Consider the following 19,032-nt stretch of genomic DNA (forward strand, 5'->3'; position numbering starts at 1 on the left):
AACAAAAAATGCATACAGAACAAAGGACTTTTTCTTCTTTACCACTTTGGGTATTACAAAACCAAAGACCTGTATTGTAGAAATGTTAAATAGTAGTAGTAGTAGTATTGAAACAAGGGGCAAGAATGTGCTCTATTTAGGACTGTGACCCTTCTACAAAATCAACCAGCCGGTTAATATTCAAAGCGATTTAGCCAGTCAGGAGAACCTCCTGCTCAGTTAAATCACTTGTGCTTGTCCTAACTGCCGATATGCAGTGGCACTTAATGAGACTGTGCTGCTGAATATCAGCACTAACCGCCCCTGAGCTCTATGGCTAGTGTTGGGACCGGGCTTATATGGAGCCAGTACTTAACCGGTTAGTGGCGATATTCAGACCACTAACCAGTTAAACATCTAAAGTAAGGATAGTAAAAGGGATGTGCTAACTTTAGCTGTTGTGCTAAGCATGCACTGGTCTGAATATTGGCTGAACATCAGAGCTTTCAGGTGCTCTTCCCTTCACTGATCCAGATCCCTCCCTCCCGGGCCGATGCTGGATATCCCAGGTAGTCTAGGAGGTTCTATGTGCAGAAACAATGCCCACTTGCTCCTGTCTGTTGCAACTGAGCCTCAAAATGACTAGTACTGAGGCTAACACTAGAGGCTGCAGTGGCCATTTTGAGACGGAAGTGATAGCAGGCAGAACAAGTGGGTTTTGCTCGAACCCACAGGATTCCTTAGACCATTAGGGAAACCCAAGGTAGGCCTATTGGGGGGGGGGGGGGGGGGGGAGGCCTTATGGGGGTGAAGGCACATCTGCTTCTCCTTATATAGGTCCCACCTAATATTCAGCCAGGTCCCACATAAGACCCAGTGGCCAGTATGGCCCTGGAATTCAATGCCAGTACTAAACATATCGGACATTGAATATTCAGCCCTAGATCTGCTCGCAGCACTAAGCATTTATAAGAACGCCGACTGCCACTGGCCACACAGGAAAAGGTATTCAGTACAGCAATTACTAGAAGTTTTTGAGATGCTTTACCACACATTCGCACCACGTTCCACCTGCTGCTGTTGTGCAGGACCACCTCAGTCTTAGTTCAGCTAGAGTAGAATTCAGCTCCTTGGGATAGTAGGTGGATATGTGAGGGCTTGTATCTTGCTGTCCATGGGAAAACATCTGCTACAGGCAAGAAACTTTTCTGAGGGCAAGCAGGATAGCAAGTCTTCATAGCATGGGATTCCCTAGCTCCAGGTTGCCTTTAACAGTAAACAGGAAAAAACAGTAAGGTGCTGTGACAGACACTAACATTCTTGTGGCAACTAGCTCATTTTTTTTTCTGAAGGCAATCTGGAACAGAAATGGGTCTTGGGGGAAAAGACTTCTTATTCAGATTTGATATACCACAACTCACGAAGACATCAAAATGGTTTATAACTATAATCACAGAAGGAAAGACAGGCAAGCAGAAGCCGCCACTGGTCCTTGCAGACACCAGAGTTGGATTCTAATCCCAAAGAGGTTCTGGAAGATTGAGTGGCCAAACCTACTGGAAGTCCTTTTCCAAACAGTAGTGGGCTGTGAATGTATGAACAGGTGTCCATGTTGCAGATTTGCTTATCTTGTGGGCTACCCATGCCACCATATTTGTATCATGGACTTTCTAAAGTCAAGCCTGTTGGGTATAAGCAAGGTAAATGCAGTCTGATAGCCAATTAGATAAAGAGTGTTTGTTGATGGCAATTCCTATCCTATTTGAGTCAAAATAAATAAAAAGCTGGGTAGGCTTTTTAAGGGCTTTAGTCTGCTCCAAATAGAAGGCAAAGGCTCTCTTGCAATCAGTGAACTTTTATCTTTGCAGACAAGAGGCCTGGGTGAATCTCTTCACAAAGGTGGTTAATAAATCCCAATAAATAAATAAATAAGGTGGAAATAAGGTCCTCAGGACTAGTGCACAAAACCACCTTGTTATTTTGGAACATGGTATAAGGCAAATCAGTTACTAGAGCCTGGGAGCTCGCTCACTGTGTGCTGAAGATACCACCACCACCAAAGACGATCTTCCAGGTCAGGAACTTCAGTTCACTGGTATCAAGTGACTTACAAGGCGCTTTCATCAGCTAAAATAATACCACACCGAGGTTTCAATGGAAGCAAGCCCCACAAAATGAGATAAAAGAAGGTGATAAACTCCCAACTGAACCGAAGTGTACCCTAACGGAGCTTGTTGCCAAAGCTCCCTCAGACAAAGAAGGTATTCAAGCAGTTTTTATCTGGGACAGGAAAAAAGGTCTGGAACCACTCTCAAAGCATACTGCAAATCTCCTCCTCTACAACCTTCTAGTGGAATCTCTCCTGGAGGCAATACCTTCGAAACACTATCAAGCAAATTCAAAGAAACAATAGTTATCCTCTCAACATCTAAGCTATGAGGATGAGGGATTTAATGTTGTGATGCAACAGATTTCCTTGAGCTTGTGTGATCAGTGACTGGGAATTCCCCATTTTATGGGTCTTCCTATGGAGCACTCCAGAAAGGAGGGAACTGCATTTGTCTCATCTGAAAGGCTTTCAACCTGAGTCATACCTAGCAAAGCTCCTATGAATTCCAATTGCAGTGACTGGCTTAGTTGAGACTTGGGATAATTTAAGATGAAACCTAGTAAATCCAGCACATGGATGGTAGTGCACACTGATCCTTGTGCTTCTTCAAGATGTGTTCTTTCCCAGCCAATCACCCAAAGAGGGAAATACATACAGTCATACTCTACACTGATGTATGCTGTACAATGGCAAGTCATTTTGTGCAATACCCAAAGAGTTGATGTAAGCCCAAAAGTCAGTACTGGTAATGGTGCTTCCCTATGACTACTCTGAGATACCCTCAGAGATACTGCCTGTGATGAGTTTGTAAATGTCCTTTAGGTTCTCTAGACTTAACAAGTCTCCCTTTTGGAAAAAGTGAATTAGGGTGCCCAAGGAAACCATCCTGAACTTTTCTCTCATTAGAAACTTGTTAGGACCACTCATCTTTTATGATCAGGAAATACTTAGAATAAAATCCATGCCTTCCTTCCCCTGGTGGAACTGATTTTTATCACATTAGCTTCTAAAGAGAGCTCCTTTCTCAATGTTGAAAGTTTGATCGCAATGCTCTTAGTGGGTAATCTGAAGGTGTCTTGAATAGAACCAGTTGGTCTTTAGAACCCACCAATTGGAGGATTATAAGGGGTGCTGCTTATGCTTTCACAGAGGCAGTCAACACCCCACCCTGGTTTTGGCTGCGGAGCTGGTTAGGTCTTCTGGGCCTTCTACCTTGGACAAAAGAGAGATCCCTGTCTTCAGTGGGAAGAGCTTGAACAAAGGCCAATGCTGGACAGACTTCTATGGTCTTCGTCCTGCAAATGGCCAAAGATAGGAAGATTCAGCCATTCCAGTACTGTATATCACTTTATCATATGATGTGAGGATGCTGTACAACTCAAGGGGGAGAGTAAGACATTTTAAATAGAAAGTTAAATACTGTCAGCAATACTTTGGTTACAACATATATTGCCCCAAGATTCCATCATGATTAACTGCCTATATGTGGTTGGCATGATGGCAAATTGCTAACTAGTATTTAAGCATGAATGACTGCAACCTGCACAGAGTGGCAAGTGCAGCTCTGGCTGCTTTGTTGGGCAGACTGGATGGACCGTGCAGGTCTTTATCTGCTGTCATCTACTGGGTTACCTACACCTTTCAGACTTACAGGATCTTTTTTGCCCTCCTCTCTGGTACCTCCTAGTACAAGCGGCCAAGTTGCAAGTGGGTTCGGAGAGGGTCTTAAGGTGTCACTGTGCTGCCTGATGAAAGTAGCAGCCTACTGCATCTGATTTCCAAAGAGATTCTCTCCACAGTACAGCACATCACCAAGCTTTTCCTGTACATCATATATTAGGACTGAAGCCCTGAGCCAGGCAAATCTCTGGGTGCCAAACCCATAGCAGAAGCTCTCAATGCCATATTAAAAAATATCACGGGCTGCTTGGACCATGTATTTTCTGTACTCCTTCCCTTTGCCCTCTATAGTGAATGGAGTTGCTTGGCTGCCTCCCGAGGAAGAGTGTTTCCAAATTTCCCAAAACTGCACACAATGTTTCACAAGTACATGCCCCTAAAGAGCTGATCAGTTACACGGGAAGTGAGAAGAACACCTCCTCCGCCGCCCCCCCCCCCCCCCAAGCCTCTCTCCCCAGGGGCACCAAAGAGTGAGTCTTGGAACTTTTGGTCCTTTTGAAAGAAGTTTCAACTCCCACTGAATGATAAGGAACATATAATGTAAACTCCCACTGAACAATGGTCCAAAGCGGGTTTCAAAGATAAATGCAATAGAGCAATTAAACTAAAAACATCTTGAATAGGTAAGTCTTCAAATTATTACGGAACAAGATGAAGAAGCCTGAAGGTCCAAAGGAAGAGAAAGTCAAATATACACTGCCTGGGAAGGAATCTTCTAAAGTTTTCTTATATCTAACAGCCAAAAATGAGGGAAAAATTAAACTATATTGGTCTCTAATCGTTGAAAAGCTTTAACCAGAAGTAAAAGACAGCCAATAAAGACATTGCGGAGAAAGGACCCTTCAAAACATCTTAACTACTAAACAGGCCAATTAAAAAAAAAATATGTGGGCCTCTATAGGAAGCCAATGGAGAGAAGTTGGTGCAGTAGTAGCACTTCCAAATTTTTTTCATATGAAGTATTAGCTTTGCTGCAGTATTCTGGAGAATCTGGAGTTTGTTTCACAACACAACAAGTGAGAGACAGATAAAGGCTCTTACAATAGTCTAAGTGAGATAAAACACAAGCCTGAACCAGAATAGCAAAAAGAGTTTTATCAAAATGACAATGAACATTGAGTAATTGACAGAGTTTAAAAAACCCTATCTGGACTATATGATTTACTTGGGTTCAAGGGAAAGTGTGGAATCCAAAATAAAACCTGAATTTCTGATCTGAAGGGTTCCTTCGAAAGCTCATCAAAAATTGTATTAAGTTAGTCCAACAAAAAAGGTATCATCATCTTTTCTTTGTTTTATTTCTATTCATTATCTAAAAATAAAACCTAAAACCTTAGAGGTACGTTCAATTTTTAAAGAAAGAACATTTGACATTGATAGAGTATCTGGAATGGATTTGATGTCATGATCAAGTCAAAGCAGTTTGGTTTTATCAGTGTTCAGTAAGAACCCATGAACTGAACTATAATATTCTAACCTATCATACAAGTAGCAATATTTATTTATTTATTACATCAGTATCCCATATTTTCCCGCATAGCAGTAAGCTCAATGTGGCTTACAGGTTCCGGAGAGTAGAGTACTAACTATTAGCGGTAGTAACAGCCAAGACATCACTAACTGGTACCAAAAGAAGCATATCATCTGTATAGGAGTAAAATTTTACTCCCAATGCAGAAAAAACAAACTCAGCAAAGGACATATAGACATTAAAGAGAATGGGTGAGTGGAGAGCTCTGTGGAACTCTAAAAGGGGGGAACCCATGCCTCTGAAGAAACATTAATTTTTACCATAAGTCTATTAGTCAAAAGCTCACTAAACCATTCAAGAGCATTACCCAAAATTCCAACAGATCATAATCTACTGTATTGAACGCAGCAGTGAGATCAAACTGAAATAGCATAAGAGCTTTACCTTGAAACATAGGATCTAGCATCAGATATCAGTGCTAATAAAGCACCTTTACTGTGAAATCTCTAAAGCCCAACTGTACTGGACTAAGGCAATTGCGACGATCCAAATAACTAGTTAGTTGGTCTGTCACTATCGCTTCTGAGATTTAGATTGTGATGGGATACTCGCAACTGGCCTAAAATTGGCCTAGAATCTAACATGGTTGTTTTGTTTTTAAAGATGGGAGTAAGAAAAATACCACCTAATCAAGGGATATTGACTCATTGCTAAACGGGTATTCAGAAAAGAAGTGAGCCAATCTATAACTTGAGTTGGACGATCTTTCATAAAATAAGAAGGATGAAGACAGGATGAAGAAGAAATTTATCCAATAAAGATTTAATCTTGCCCCTTCTCACAAATGAGGTCTATCAGTGGGAGAAGCTGGACTGGCTGAAGATACAGAATTGGATAATTCAACAACTGCTTGTAGATTAGGAGGTACAATATCTCTAATCTTAGCTATCTTATCAGAAAAGTAGATCGCTAAGTTGGTAGCTGAAGGAAGACGGTCATAACTAGCAGAAGTGAGACTTTTGAAAATATCAAGAAATTGTCTAGAAGGTAATGATGAATTATCAATCTACGTAGCAAAATATGTTTTTTCAGCTGTGCGAATAGCTGCTTTATATGCTTTCATAGTTCTCTTCCAATCAGATTTCAGGACAGAATTATGAGGACGGCAGTGATATTCAAACTGTCAACAGGAAGCTTTCAATCTTGCAAATTCCAGTGTATACCATTTAACATTATGGGTAAAAGGAATGTTTTTTTGACAAGAATGGCCAGACTATCCATAGTTGAAGAGAGCATTATGCCAACTATTGTAAGAGTATAATGGATCTGAAACATCTTGCCCTACTTGAGGTAGAGCAATGTGCCAAAAAATATCAGCCTTAATTCTATCCCTGGTCAATTTCAAGAAAGGACAAGACCTAAGAGTGTCATGTTTAAGAGAGAGTAAATTCAGACAGAAAATGGTCTGACCACGGTACCGAACTCTAGTTAACATTCCACAGAGAGAGAAATGACAATTCTGGAGCAGAGGCTAAACAATTCAGAGACTCTGGCCTCTTTCAAATTTGAGAAACTTCTTGACTCTGTACAGATAGGGGGCACTCCCACATTCTTATCCGAGTGCCTGTTCACAGAATCCTCAAGGGCATAATCACAGCTTGTGTGTGCGTGTGTTGGGGGGTGGGGAGAGGATTGGAGGATGCCCAGTGTTCTACCTGGGTTCCTCTTCTGCCTCTAAATTACACGGAGCAGCCTCAGCCATTTCCCACATAAAAATCACTGCATAAGAGTTCCTCAGGAAGACGATTTTCTTCTTTCATGTGGAGGAGACAGGTACAATGGCAAGCCAGTTGAACCCTTTTCAGACAACACATCATAAGATGTCATAATCTGACTCACAAAATCCAAGGTGTGCTCAGAGTCAGACTCTGAAAAATATCCCATAGGATAAGTGTGGGCCTCTGTCTCAATCTACTGACACTGGTGTCAGGCCTTGGACATGGGCATTGAGACAACGATCTCAAATGCCCTGGTGAAGCTTCCTCCCTTGATGCACTGGAGATCGACAACAGTGTGGCACATGCCAACCCCATGGCTCTTCAAGGTCTCAGCATGCAGTGTGTGATTCTCAAGGACCAACTAGATCTCTTTCTGCATTGAATGTATTGAAGCTACAGCACTGTGCCAAGCAAAGCACCCACTGCATCCCCTCATGAGCTGCCCCTGACAAGGGTGTAGGGAATGCAATACAAGTGGCCATATCCTCCTGAATCACTGAAGTATCATCAAATGCCATGTCTCGGGTCCTTGAAGGCAGTTGCACCCCTCCAATACAGAAGAGGATGAGCAGTATTCATGTACTTTGAGGACAATCCATGAAACTGGTGCCAAGCTCCGATGAGGTGCCTCCATCTAGCATTCGGCATCACAAGCCCTCGGTGTTACTGAAGTGGAGGATGAATCCTTCCTCTTCTCTGGGTGGGACTTGGATGACCATTCCCAATGGCTTCTTTAGATGCTCACTGTTGAGGGTAACACACTCGATGCCAATGCATCCCCAGCATCCGATGCAGCTCTGGGACCTATGGAGATGCGAAAGCCAGTGGACTAGACTTAGCACCAAAAGCTAGTTTGTGCTGCTTTACATGATCATGAAGATCTCTTCAAGACATCTGTGAACACAATTTAAAACAAGAGGGCTATGATTGGGCCTCAGGTGCTGCGAGTATCAATTATGAGTATCCATGTTGGATATGGTCCTGTTGCACCAAATACAATTCTTAAAGCCACTGGGGGCTATTTTCTGGGACATACTATCTGGAAAAATAGACACAATAATTCTCTGATGAAATGGCCGACTAAGCTTTGGTACATTTGTGAATTGAGCAATTAGTTGCCTTGCATAGACATACTCTGCCTAAATGAGAACCAACTTGGCATCCATTTCTGTTAAAGTGTTCACACTAATTGTCTCCTGACATCTGAACATTATCTCATTGTGCCTGTATCAGCATTCATAGTATGGCCTATGCATCTAGATAGCTGGTTCCTGCTTGGGTGAAAGGCGGAGAGAGGAGAACATATGACATACTATAAGTCATGTTAAAAACTTGTTAAATGATTAGAGGTTGCATTAGCTCAACTTTTTCTAGCTTGATCCTGTTTGCATTGTTATTTTTGCTTTATTGCAACTGGATTTTAATTCTCTCATTTGTTTGTAATTCTTGCTTGGGATATCAATAAAGGTCTGTAAATTAAAACAAAAAATAAACCAATAGCCACAGTAAAATCAAAAGACAATATTGGCCAACAGAGGCATATACCAGGATGAGTGCAGAAAAATAAAGGAACTCTGAAGAGACACAAAACCCTAAGATACTATCAGGAAAAAGCAGTGCACAACAGCAACAGGACTATAAGAGAAACAAAAAAAAAAAAAAAAAGACTTACAAAATGTAGAATAAAAGACAAGAAAATGTCTTGACAATCTCCAGTAGAAAAACGATACAAAAACAGAAGAAACAAATCTTTGCAAGGGTATAGAAGGTAGAACAAACAGCGAAGAGGACTAAAATAAAAGACACTCCAGGTAAAAATTGAAAATTTATTGATTAACATGACAACTGTGTTTCGGCCCAAAGGACCTGCATCAGGAGTCTTGTGTGTCCTAAAATTCACTTGTTGTCTTCGTTGTTCAGTAGATGGTGTGGAGATGGAGTTGTTGCGTCTTTATGCCTCAATACGGAGTAATGCTCGGAGTTTTTCAAATCTTGAGAATAAACCGGAATAAACTCCAAAGAGCATTACTCCGTATTGAGGCATAAAGATGCAACAGCTCCATCTCCACACCATCTACTGAACAACGAAGACAACGAGTGAATTTTAGGACACACAAGACTCCTGATGCGGGCCCTTTGGACCGAAACACAGCTGTGTTGAGTCGTGTTCATCAATCAATAAATTTTCAATTTTTACCTGGAGAATCTTTTATTTTAGTCCTTTTCGCTGTCTGTTCTACCTTGACAATCTCCAGTGACATGCGACCAACCATCTGCAGGGAAAGACAAAGACTGAAGTAGTCTCACGCAACAACAGCAGGTGGAAAGTGGCACATAACCATGGTGGTGCGACTCAAAAGCTTCTAGTAATTATAAAGTTGGAGAAAACTTTCCCACAGGGGCTCCACTGATGACATCATACCAATGCTGTGAGGACTTTGCTATCTTGCTTGTCTTCAGAGAAACACAATTTAAAATCGAGCTAGAATCTGTCCAAGGCACCATCTTTCCCAAGTGCACAGCCTCAGAAAACAGTAAGTGGGTGACATTAATTAGTACACAATGAACCTCCATAAATCAGAAGAAATTTGGCGGCAAGGAATACCATTTGCACTTTGTATTAAAAACACAAAGCAGAAAATGCACGTTTTATACCTAGTTCTTTAGAACCAGTAACTTATGGGACTGGCACTAGGCCTTGTACAGCTGTTTCTGCCACCTGAACACAAACAGCCACCATGAAACAGAAGAATGGGTCCAAGTAGTCACGTTCACTTCTAATGCAAATGGATGATAAACTAACAGTGTTGGAATCTAGTTAGCTACACTTCCAAGCATTGAAATATTCAGTATTCATCTGGTCACAGCAGTTGTATAATGATCACAAACGTTTGAAATTTAAAAAAAAAAAAGAAAGAAAAAAAAAAAAAAAAGGATTATGACTTCAGATTAAGACTAAAATGTATTTTTGTTTGTGAGAGCAACTGCCACCTATCTATACCCTGGGTGCTGAATATGAAGACTTCGGCTATCTGTTGGTTCAGAAGCTTGGCTCATGGGGGGCCTGTGGATCTTTCCCATGCTAGCTAAGGTCTGATCTCTGAAGCAAGACTGTTGGAAGTCACCACTTAGATAATCCATACTCTGAATTGCACTACTCTGGCCAGCCGACACTACTCCTGCCCCAGCCCTGTAATGGGCCCCTGCTGCACAATCCATGGGGGCTCCAGAAGGCTGTCCTCCATGAAACGGCATGGCCAGGTCTTGCGAGCCTGAGCTGTCGCTGTTTGGTGTAGGCAGAATGTTATTCCAAAGGGGCTGGAAATACTGCCCATTGGTGTATGGCATGGGTCCTGGTAGGCCATTCACAGGTGGGGAGGGAGTTGGTTTTTCAACTGGGGGCTTCAAATTGAAAGCTTGGCCTGTGCACAGTTCATGAGCGTAGGGTGTTACTTTCCCTGGAAACCCCTGTGCTGCCAGCTCTCTCGGTGGGTGTTTCCCAGCTAGCACCACTGGCCCAGGTACTTCACTACACATTTGCTGCAGATGTGCAAGTTGCTGCTGGTTCCAGGCAAGAGGTTTCATGTCATTTGGGTATGACACAGGTACCCTAATATTTATCATGGGAGCATTACTAGAGGCAGAAGAAATAGCAGCAGCATGGTCTAATCCAGGGTTCCCGCCACAGGAAGGCATGGGCACACTGTGAGCAGAGACCCTAGTACTTGCATTGATGAGCAGGTTGCGACTTATGGGACTGGGGTTTGCAATCTGTCCCTCACATACCGAGGTAGTGCTGATGCCAGCCCTGGCCTGGCAGAACTGGCTAATCTGGTGCACGATGCTAGTCAGGTCTGGTGGCCGATTCTGCTGCAGGGTAGCAGCCATAGACAGAGGAATGGTTGAGGTAGACACGGTCACATTTGGCGGTGCATCTGCATCCGGCATCTTTCTGCTTCCATGTAAACCCGGTTGCAGCATGGAGGTGGCAGGGTGCTGCAAAGTCTGATGAGCCATGCCCGGAGGGTGCTGTGCACTCTGTGTCTGAGGCATTCTCTGAGGGTGTTGCAGTGGTTGTGTTAAGCTCCCAGGATGCTGCATGCTGGCAGGGTGCTGTAGTGTCTGTGGTTGAGCCAAATTCTGAGCATGCTGCAATGTTTGTGGTATGCCTGGAGGGTGCTGCAATGTCTGTGGCTGTGCCAGGCGCTGAGGGTGCTGCAGTGTCTGCACTACACTCTGATTGTGCAGTACATTCTGAGACTGCTGCAGCATCTGTGCCTGTGGAATATTCTGAGGGTGCTGCATGGTTGCAGGGAGCTGCGCTATGCTCTGAGTACGCTGCAGTGTTGGTGGTAAGCTCTGAGTGTGCTGCAGTTGCTGGGAAAGGCTCTGAGTGTGACTCAAAGACTGTTGCTGCTGCATGTTCTGCAGTGCCTGTGCATGCTGAAGAGCCCGGGGGCGAGAGAGTGCCTGGGGGTGGTTTAAAGTGCTAGGTGCAACATATGGTGTAGATGGAGGATTCATCATCACTTCTGGGAGGATACGTGTGCGTGCTCCCTCAAAATCTTTCACAATTCCTTTTGCAGGAGATTTGACAATGGCAAGTAGACCAGCTTTGGTGCTGGACTGCAAAGGGTAAGGACTATACCGCTGGCCTGATGTATCAAGTCCGTTCACAGTTCGGCGTATGTGTTTCCTCTGAGGAACCTTGACGCTGTTGGGAAAGATTTTTATAGTCAGTGGATTATTAGCAACCTTCTCAGCATAGGCATCCAGTTCTGCTGGGGTAGGATGCTGGGCAGATCTCATTTTCTGTGTAGTGTCCCCTGGGAAAGGAGGGAGGGAGAGAGAGAGAGAGAGAGAGATGCCATTACCACTAGGCTCTGTACATGGGTATTATTTTACAAACCATTAAATGTGTTTTAAACCTCTACATCAATTGACAAACTTAGGTCTTGGTGTAGTTGATTGATGGGTTATGATTTCTAGTAAAATCAAATTAGGGAAAAAAAAGCCCGCGTATGTAAGCTAGATAACATTTGTTTATTTTAAATAGTCAATCTTGATTACTGGCAATCCCAAAGCACATACATTTAAAAATGCATACATTAAAACAAACAAACAAAAAAAAAAAACTACCCCCCCCTCCCCACAAAAAATAAAAATGCAAAACACTCCCTCATCATCCATCCTTAGTCATTGTCCCATCCTTACTAATACTTTATCCGTTACCCCTCTGCCTACTTCTGATATTTACTAGGAAAAGCCTGCACATACGATCAGGTCTTCATCTTCTTCCTAAGACTCAAACATTTGGTGGAAGTTGTAGAGCAAATCATCATTTCTAAAAATAATGGTAATTCCTCCCCAACCAATTCAATTTCAGAAGCCAAGATACCCACATATACAGTAACTAAAAAAGTATCAACAGTATGATTTAATCTGCCACTATTAGATGATGGTAACTGTACTAATAATTTTTGGTTCTCTCTCCTATTTTTTTGTAAACCATCTTAGGCTACCAGCAGATGGAGGTGCAGAAACTAATCTTTTCCAGTGAAGTCACCGTTATAAGAGGACAGTGCTCTGTGGAAAACTCCAGTATGCATCTGCCAAAACAGCAGAAGGTCCCTTTTATAACCCAACCCATGCCCCATCAACCCACTGCAGCTGCAATGATCATCGAGCGAGCTTCATCACCACATCCGTAGCACTCATTACACTGCATATGCAAATTCTTTTTTTCTATGTCAAACTGTATGGGATGAGAGCAGAGCACCCTAAAAGCCCTGGGCCTTAGTCTTCCAAAGGAGGGAGTGTCACGACAATACAGCCCAACTAAAGGAAAGGAAATTATCTTCACCTTACTTGTTGTCTGTGCCATAATGCCCTGAATAAATAGGATGTACTCAAGCAGAATCACTGGGTGGAGAAGACAAAGTCCCTGAATGATGGCTCTGCCAAAGTCCAAGTGGGCTCTAGCCAGCACGCCCAATCTATAATGCTTCATAAAGGAATGGAGTGACATCAACGCTGCTGCTTGGCAAATGTTATCCAGAGAGATGGCCTGGGCCTCCACCTAGGAGGCTGACTATAACCGTCAACCTGGGTGGCACTCCGATTCCTACAAACGTATGCAGCACTAATAGCCGCTTTGATCCACCTCACAATGGAGACCTTGGATGCTGAGAGACCCTTCTGAAGGCTGTGGAAAAGATGATCCAAGAGGGGAGACTCATTTGTCTTTTTTATGTAGCTCATCAACGTCCTGTGGATGTCCAACTTGTACAGCTTCCAATCCAAGGTGCTGGAACCCTTGTCTACAAAGGAGGGCAAACAAACCTGGAAAGGAGAAATCACCTTAGGAAGAAAGGAGGTAGCCATATGGACACCAAGTCCTCCAGAAAGGAAAGATACGAGCCCTAAGACAAAGCCTGCAGCTCTGAAACTCTCCAGGCTAAGGTAATTGCAATGAGGAAAACAGTCTTTGGTGTGAGGTCCTTAAATGAACCTGTCTTCAACATCTCAAAATAAGCCCTGGAGAGCACAATGAAGAACAAATTCAGGTCCCATAAGGGAAGAGGAGGGCTGTAATGGCACAACTGTCTTCAAAAACCCCATTTGCAGTCAAGGAGAGGCCCAGAATCTGTAAAGAGCTCAGCGCTAAACACTGGTCCAGACCCTGCTACAGAAAGCACAGGATTTCAGGAACCTGTGCTTTCAGACAGCGACTGCCCAGTGCACTGGCCCTCGAAAACCTTCCAAACCTGCACATAAGCCAGGGACATGGAGGACTTGAGCAAAGTAGAAATAAGGGCAGATGACAAATTCCTCGTAAGCACCACATTTCAAGAACCAAACCATAAGCCAAAACGGATCCAGATCTTCTAATTTTACCAGTCCCCGGGGAAGGCTGCAGCCCTTTGGCATATGGAGTGGATCTTCCACCAGACACACCAGGTTTGCACACCACAGCTGATTAGGCCAATCTGGAGCCACTAAGAGCATTAGATGAGGATGCCACACAATCCTGAACAAAAAAAAATAAAAAAAACAGCCTATCAGAGGCCACATCAGAAAGATATAGAGAGGCTTCTCCCCAGCCACAACTGAGGGCATTTTCCCCTGTGTGGCCATCTCCCTCCTCAGGCTGAAGGAATGCTCCTGCCTTAGCATTACAGCGTGTAGCCATCAGGTCGACCACCAGTGGATCCCACCAGTCCTGAATAAGCTCCATCAGGGAGCATTTGAGAAAGTCCTCCTGGACCATAACCTTGCCTGATACGGGGACAGCTGAGAGGGCTTGCAAATGAACCTCTGTCCAATTGCAGAGGATTGCCACTTCAAATGCCACAGCTTGGCTCCTTGTGCCACCTTGCTTGCTGATATAGGCTACCACCTACTCCTTAGTGGAGTGCATGATCTGGTGCAGGATGTAATGGTGATAGGGCTACTTAATAACAGTGATCATAATATGATCAGATTTGACATCTGCTTTGGAGTAAATACTCAAAGGAAATCCAATATGTTAACATGTAACTTTGAAAAAGCAGACTATTTACAGAGGAGCAGCTGCGAAGGTCAAAAAGTTATATCAGGTGTGGATATTGTTTAAACATACCATCCTAGCAGCCCAGGCCAAATATATTCCGTGTATTAAAAAAAGGAGGAAGGAAGATCAAACAACAGCAAGTACTTGTTAAAAAATGAGGTGAAGGAAACTAATAGAGCTAAAAGAAAATCCTTCAGAAAATGGAAGAAGAAGAATGTGACTGAAAATAATAACAGCATAAGGAATGGCAAGTCAAATGCCAAGCACTGATCAGGAAGGCAAACAGGGACTTTGCCTTCAACGCAATCTTTTTTTTCAAACACACATAGTAAAAAAAATTTTTATTTTGGGTCCCTTTGTTGGAATACATTAATAGATGCGTGTGTATGAAGCAAGAAGATGGCAAAAGAATCAGCTGGACCGCTAGATGACCAAGGGGTAAAGGGGCACTCGGGTAAATGAATTATTTGCTTCGGTATTCACCGAGGAAGATTTGGGAGAGATATTGGTGCCAGAAAAGATATTCAAAGCTGATGAGTCAGAGAAACGGAATGAAATCTCTATAAACCTTGAAGATGTAATGGCACAATTTGACAAAATGAAGAGTAGCAAATCTTCAGGACCAGATGATACTCATCCCAGACTACTGATAGAATTGAAAAATGAACTTGCAGAACTATTGTTTGTAATATATAATTTAGCTTTAAAATCTAACATGGTACCAAAGATTGGAGGGTGGCTAATGTAGTACTGATTTTCAAAAAAGGTTCCAGAGGTGATCCAGGAAATTATTGACCAGCAAGCCTGATGTTGGTGCTGGGCAAATTGGTAGAGATCATTATAAAGAACACAATTACAGCGCATATTCAAAAGCATGTAATAATGAGACAAAGCCAACATGGATTTAGTGAAGGGAAATCTTGCCTCGCCAATCTATTACACTTCTTTGAAGGAGTGAACAAACATGTGGATAAAGGTGAGCTGGTTGATATTGTGTATCGATTTTCAAAAGGCATTTAACAAAGTACCTCATGAAAGACTCCAGAGGAAATTGGAGAGTCATGGGATAGGAGGTAGTGTATAGTTGTGGATTATAAACTGGTTAAAAGATAGAAGACAGAGAGTAGGGTTAAATGGTCAATATTCTCAATGGAGAAGGGTAGATAGTGGGGTTCCACAGGGGTCTGTGCTGGGACCTACTACTACTTATCACTTCTATAGCGCTACAAGGCATATGCAGCGCTGTACACCATACATGAAAAGACAGTCCCTGCTCAAAGAGCTCACAATCTAAATAGGACAGACAAACAAGACAGAACAACTAAGAGGTAAGGGAATTAAAGAAGTGGGGATAAAAGGGTACAGGGCAAGTGAGTAGTGGTTAGGAGTCAAAAGCAGAGTTAAAGAGGTGGGCTTTTAGCCTGGATTTGAAAACGGCCAAAGACGGGGCTTGATGTACAAGCTCAGGAAGTCTATTCCAGGCGTGAGGTGCAGCGAGATAAAAGGAACGGAGTCTGGAATTAGCAGTAGATAAGGGGACAGACAAGAGAGATTTATCCACAGAACGGAGTACCCGAGGGGGGGGCGTGGGAGAGAGATCTCTGCTTTTTAACATATTTATAAATGATCTAGATATGGGCATAAGTAGTGAGGTAATTAAATTTGCTGACGACACAAAGTTATTCCAAGTTGTTAAATCGCAAGAGGATTGTGAAAAAGTACAAGAGGACCTTATGAGACTGGGAGACCAGGCATCAAAATGGCGGATGACATTTAATGTGAGCAAATGCAAAGTGATGCACGTGGGAAAGGGAATCCTGAATTATAGCTACGTAATGCAAGGTTCCACATTAGGAGTCACCGACAAGGAAAGGGATCTAGGTGTCATTATTGATGATATATCGTGAAACCCTCTGCTCAGTGTGTATTAGCGGCTAAGAAAGCAAATGGAATGGTAGGTATTATTAGGAAAAGAATGGAAAACAAAAGTGAGGACGTTATGCCTTTGTATAGCTCCTTGGTGCGACTGCACCTTGAATAGTGTGTGCAATTCTGGTCACATCAAAAAAAAAAAAAAAAAAAAAAGATATAATGGAATTAGAAAAGGTACAGAGATAGAATTACAGATAAGGTCCCACCATGATTGGGTTTACATGCTTATCACTTAATGTACGAGGTCTTAACTCTCCTCTAAAACGTAGGAGACTTTTCCGAGAGGCACTACGGGTGAAGGCTGAAGTTCTCTTTATACAGGAAACACACTTGTTACCCCGACACGAACATTTGCTACAGCACTCTAGATACCCACTCCAATTCCTGGCATCTAATAGGCATCCAGCAAAGACAGCGGGTGTGGGGATATTATTTAAACAAGGGCACCAATGGGAAATTCAAATGGTCAAGAGAGATGTGGGGGGCAGGTTTGTGATTGTGGTGGGGAGTCTCGGGGGTCATACCTACACCTTAGTTAACATTTATGCCCCGAATCATGCGCAAGGAGCCTTTTTTGAGACACTGGGCGCCCAGCTGTCACGCAGTGTGCAAGGGGAGCTTTTGCTGGGAGGGGACTTTAATTTGACAATGGACCCCTCTTTAGACAACTCTAGTGGGACAGCGAACTATGCACAATCAGACCGGGATAATTTGTTTCAGTTCTTAAATCAGTGGGGCCTGGTGGATATTTGGAGGGTGTTACATGGGGGAGAGCGGGACTATACGTGCTTCTCTGCTCCTCATGATTCCTATTCAAGAATAGATATGTGGATGGGAAGCACGGGTGTGACTATGCAGGTGGAATCTTCAGAAATACATACAAGAACATGGTCGGATCACGCCCCTCTCTCTATAACCCTCCGGGGATTCCCAGTAAAAGATAGACAGTTGAGGTGGCAGCTCCCTGATAGAGTATTAGACGATCCAAAAACTGTTCAGAAACTCGCAGGAGAGATCAGGGAGTTTCTGCAATTCAATGATGTCCCGGGCATAGCACCAGAGATTCTATGGGAAAGCCTGAAGGTAGTGATTAGGGGGTCCTTGATCTCAATACAAGCCTTTATACAGAAAGACCATAAGGAAAAAGAAACAGTTCTGAGACAAACAATACAACGGTTAGACCCATTGGCCAAACAAAATCAGGCCTCCCCGAGCCAGCAAGTGGAACTGCATAAAGCTAGGGTGCAATTGCTGGACTTGGACCTCAAAATTATTAAAGAGCAGATGCAGAAGACACAACAGGAATTTTATGAATTCAATAACAAAGCCAGTAAAATACTAGCATATAAATTACGACAGTTAAGGCAAAGGAATGTCATTAGTAGAGTGAGAACAGAGGATGGGCGGATTTGGGATCAACCGGCAGATATTAAGAGACTCTTTGTGGAATACTACCAGAGACTTTATAGCCCAGATGAGGGGATGGAGGAGGAGGCCCTTCGGACCTATTTGAGTAACATAGATATGCCAACTCTCAGGGGGAATGATTATGAGATGCTATCTGCCCCCATAGAGCTAGAAGAAGTGACATCAGCAATCAAGGGTCTGCCTAGTGGAAAAGCTCCAGGAGCAGATGGGTATAATAACAGATTCTATAAATGTTTTAACTCGTTATTGGCACCAATTCTACTTAGAGTATTCAATACTATACAGGCTGACACCGGGCTCCCAAGATCTTGGCGCCTAGCTGAGGTGGTTTTATTATTAAAACCACATAAAGATCCGCAAAGTTGTGGCTCATATCGGCCTATTTCCCTGCTGGGGACTGACTATAAAATATTGACCACCATCTTGGCTGCCCGGCTGCAGAAAGTACTCCCATATCTGGTTCACGAGGACCAAGCCAGGTTCATAGCAAATAGACAGACCTTTGACAACACTAGGCGAGCGCAATACCTATTGGATAGAATTAAACAATTGGGACATCCGGCAGTGTTTGTGTCACTGGACGCCGAAAAGGCGTTTGATAGAGTGCTGTGGCCCTTTCTGTTTGAACTGCTACGGAAAGTTGGAATTGGCGGGCAATACTTAAGCTGGGTCACGGCGCTCTACCAACAGCCGATGAGTCAGCTGCGAATTAATGACACGACAACAGAGCCTTTTGAATTGTTTAGAGGTACAAGACAGGGTTGTGCCCTCTCCCCATTACTGTTCGCACTAGCCATGGAACCACTAGCAACTTTGATCCGAGCAGAAGTTACAGTACAAGGCATTAGAATTGGGAGGCATGAAACCAAGCTACTGCTTTATGCAGATGATATACTGCTGACACTGTCGCAGCCTGAGATATCGTTGCAAGCTGTAATGCAGATAATTCAGGGATTCGGCCAGGTGGCTGGTCTCAAAATTAATATGCAAAAGTCTGAGATCATGCCCATACAGTGCTCGAATGAGCTACAGGAGCAGCTACAAACCTCCTTTCATTTCCTCTGGTCGCCTCAGTATATTAGATATTTGGGGGTTAATTTAA

At 43.2% G+C, this 19,032-nt stretch overlaps 1 protein-coding gene across 2 annotated transcripts in view; it reads right to left on the minus strand.

Moving 5' to 3' along the window:
- Positions 1-9,102: 9,102 nt before the first annotated feature.
- FAM222B (family with sequence similarity 222 member B) overlaps positions 9,103-19,032 on the minus strand; it is a 92,040-nt gene continuing 82,110 nt past the window's right edge. For both annotated transcript variants that reach the window (XM_030222604.1, XM_030222605.1), the window contains exon 3: positions 9,103-11,844. In XM_030222604.1, the coding sequence (XP_030078464.1) occupies positions 10,010-11,844 (1,835 nt within the window). In that variant the 3' untranslated portion in view covers positions 9,103-10,009. The remainder of the gene's footprint in view (positions 11,845-19,032) is intronic.

The sequence above is a fragment of the Microcaecilia unicolor genome, chromosome 13, assembly GCF_901765095.1.
Source record: "Microcaecilia unicolor chromosome 13, aMicUni1.1, whole genome shotgun sequence".
NCBI lineage: Eukaryota > Metazoa > Chordata > Amphibia > Gymnophiona > Siphonopidae > Microcaecilia > Microcaecilia unicolor.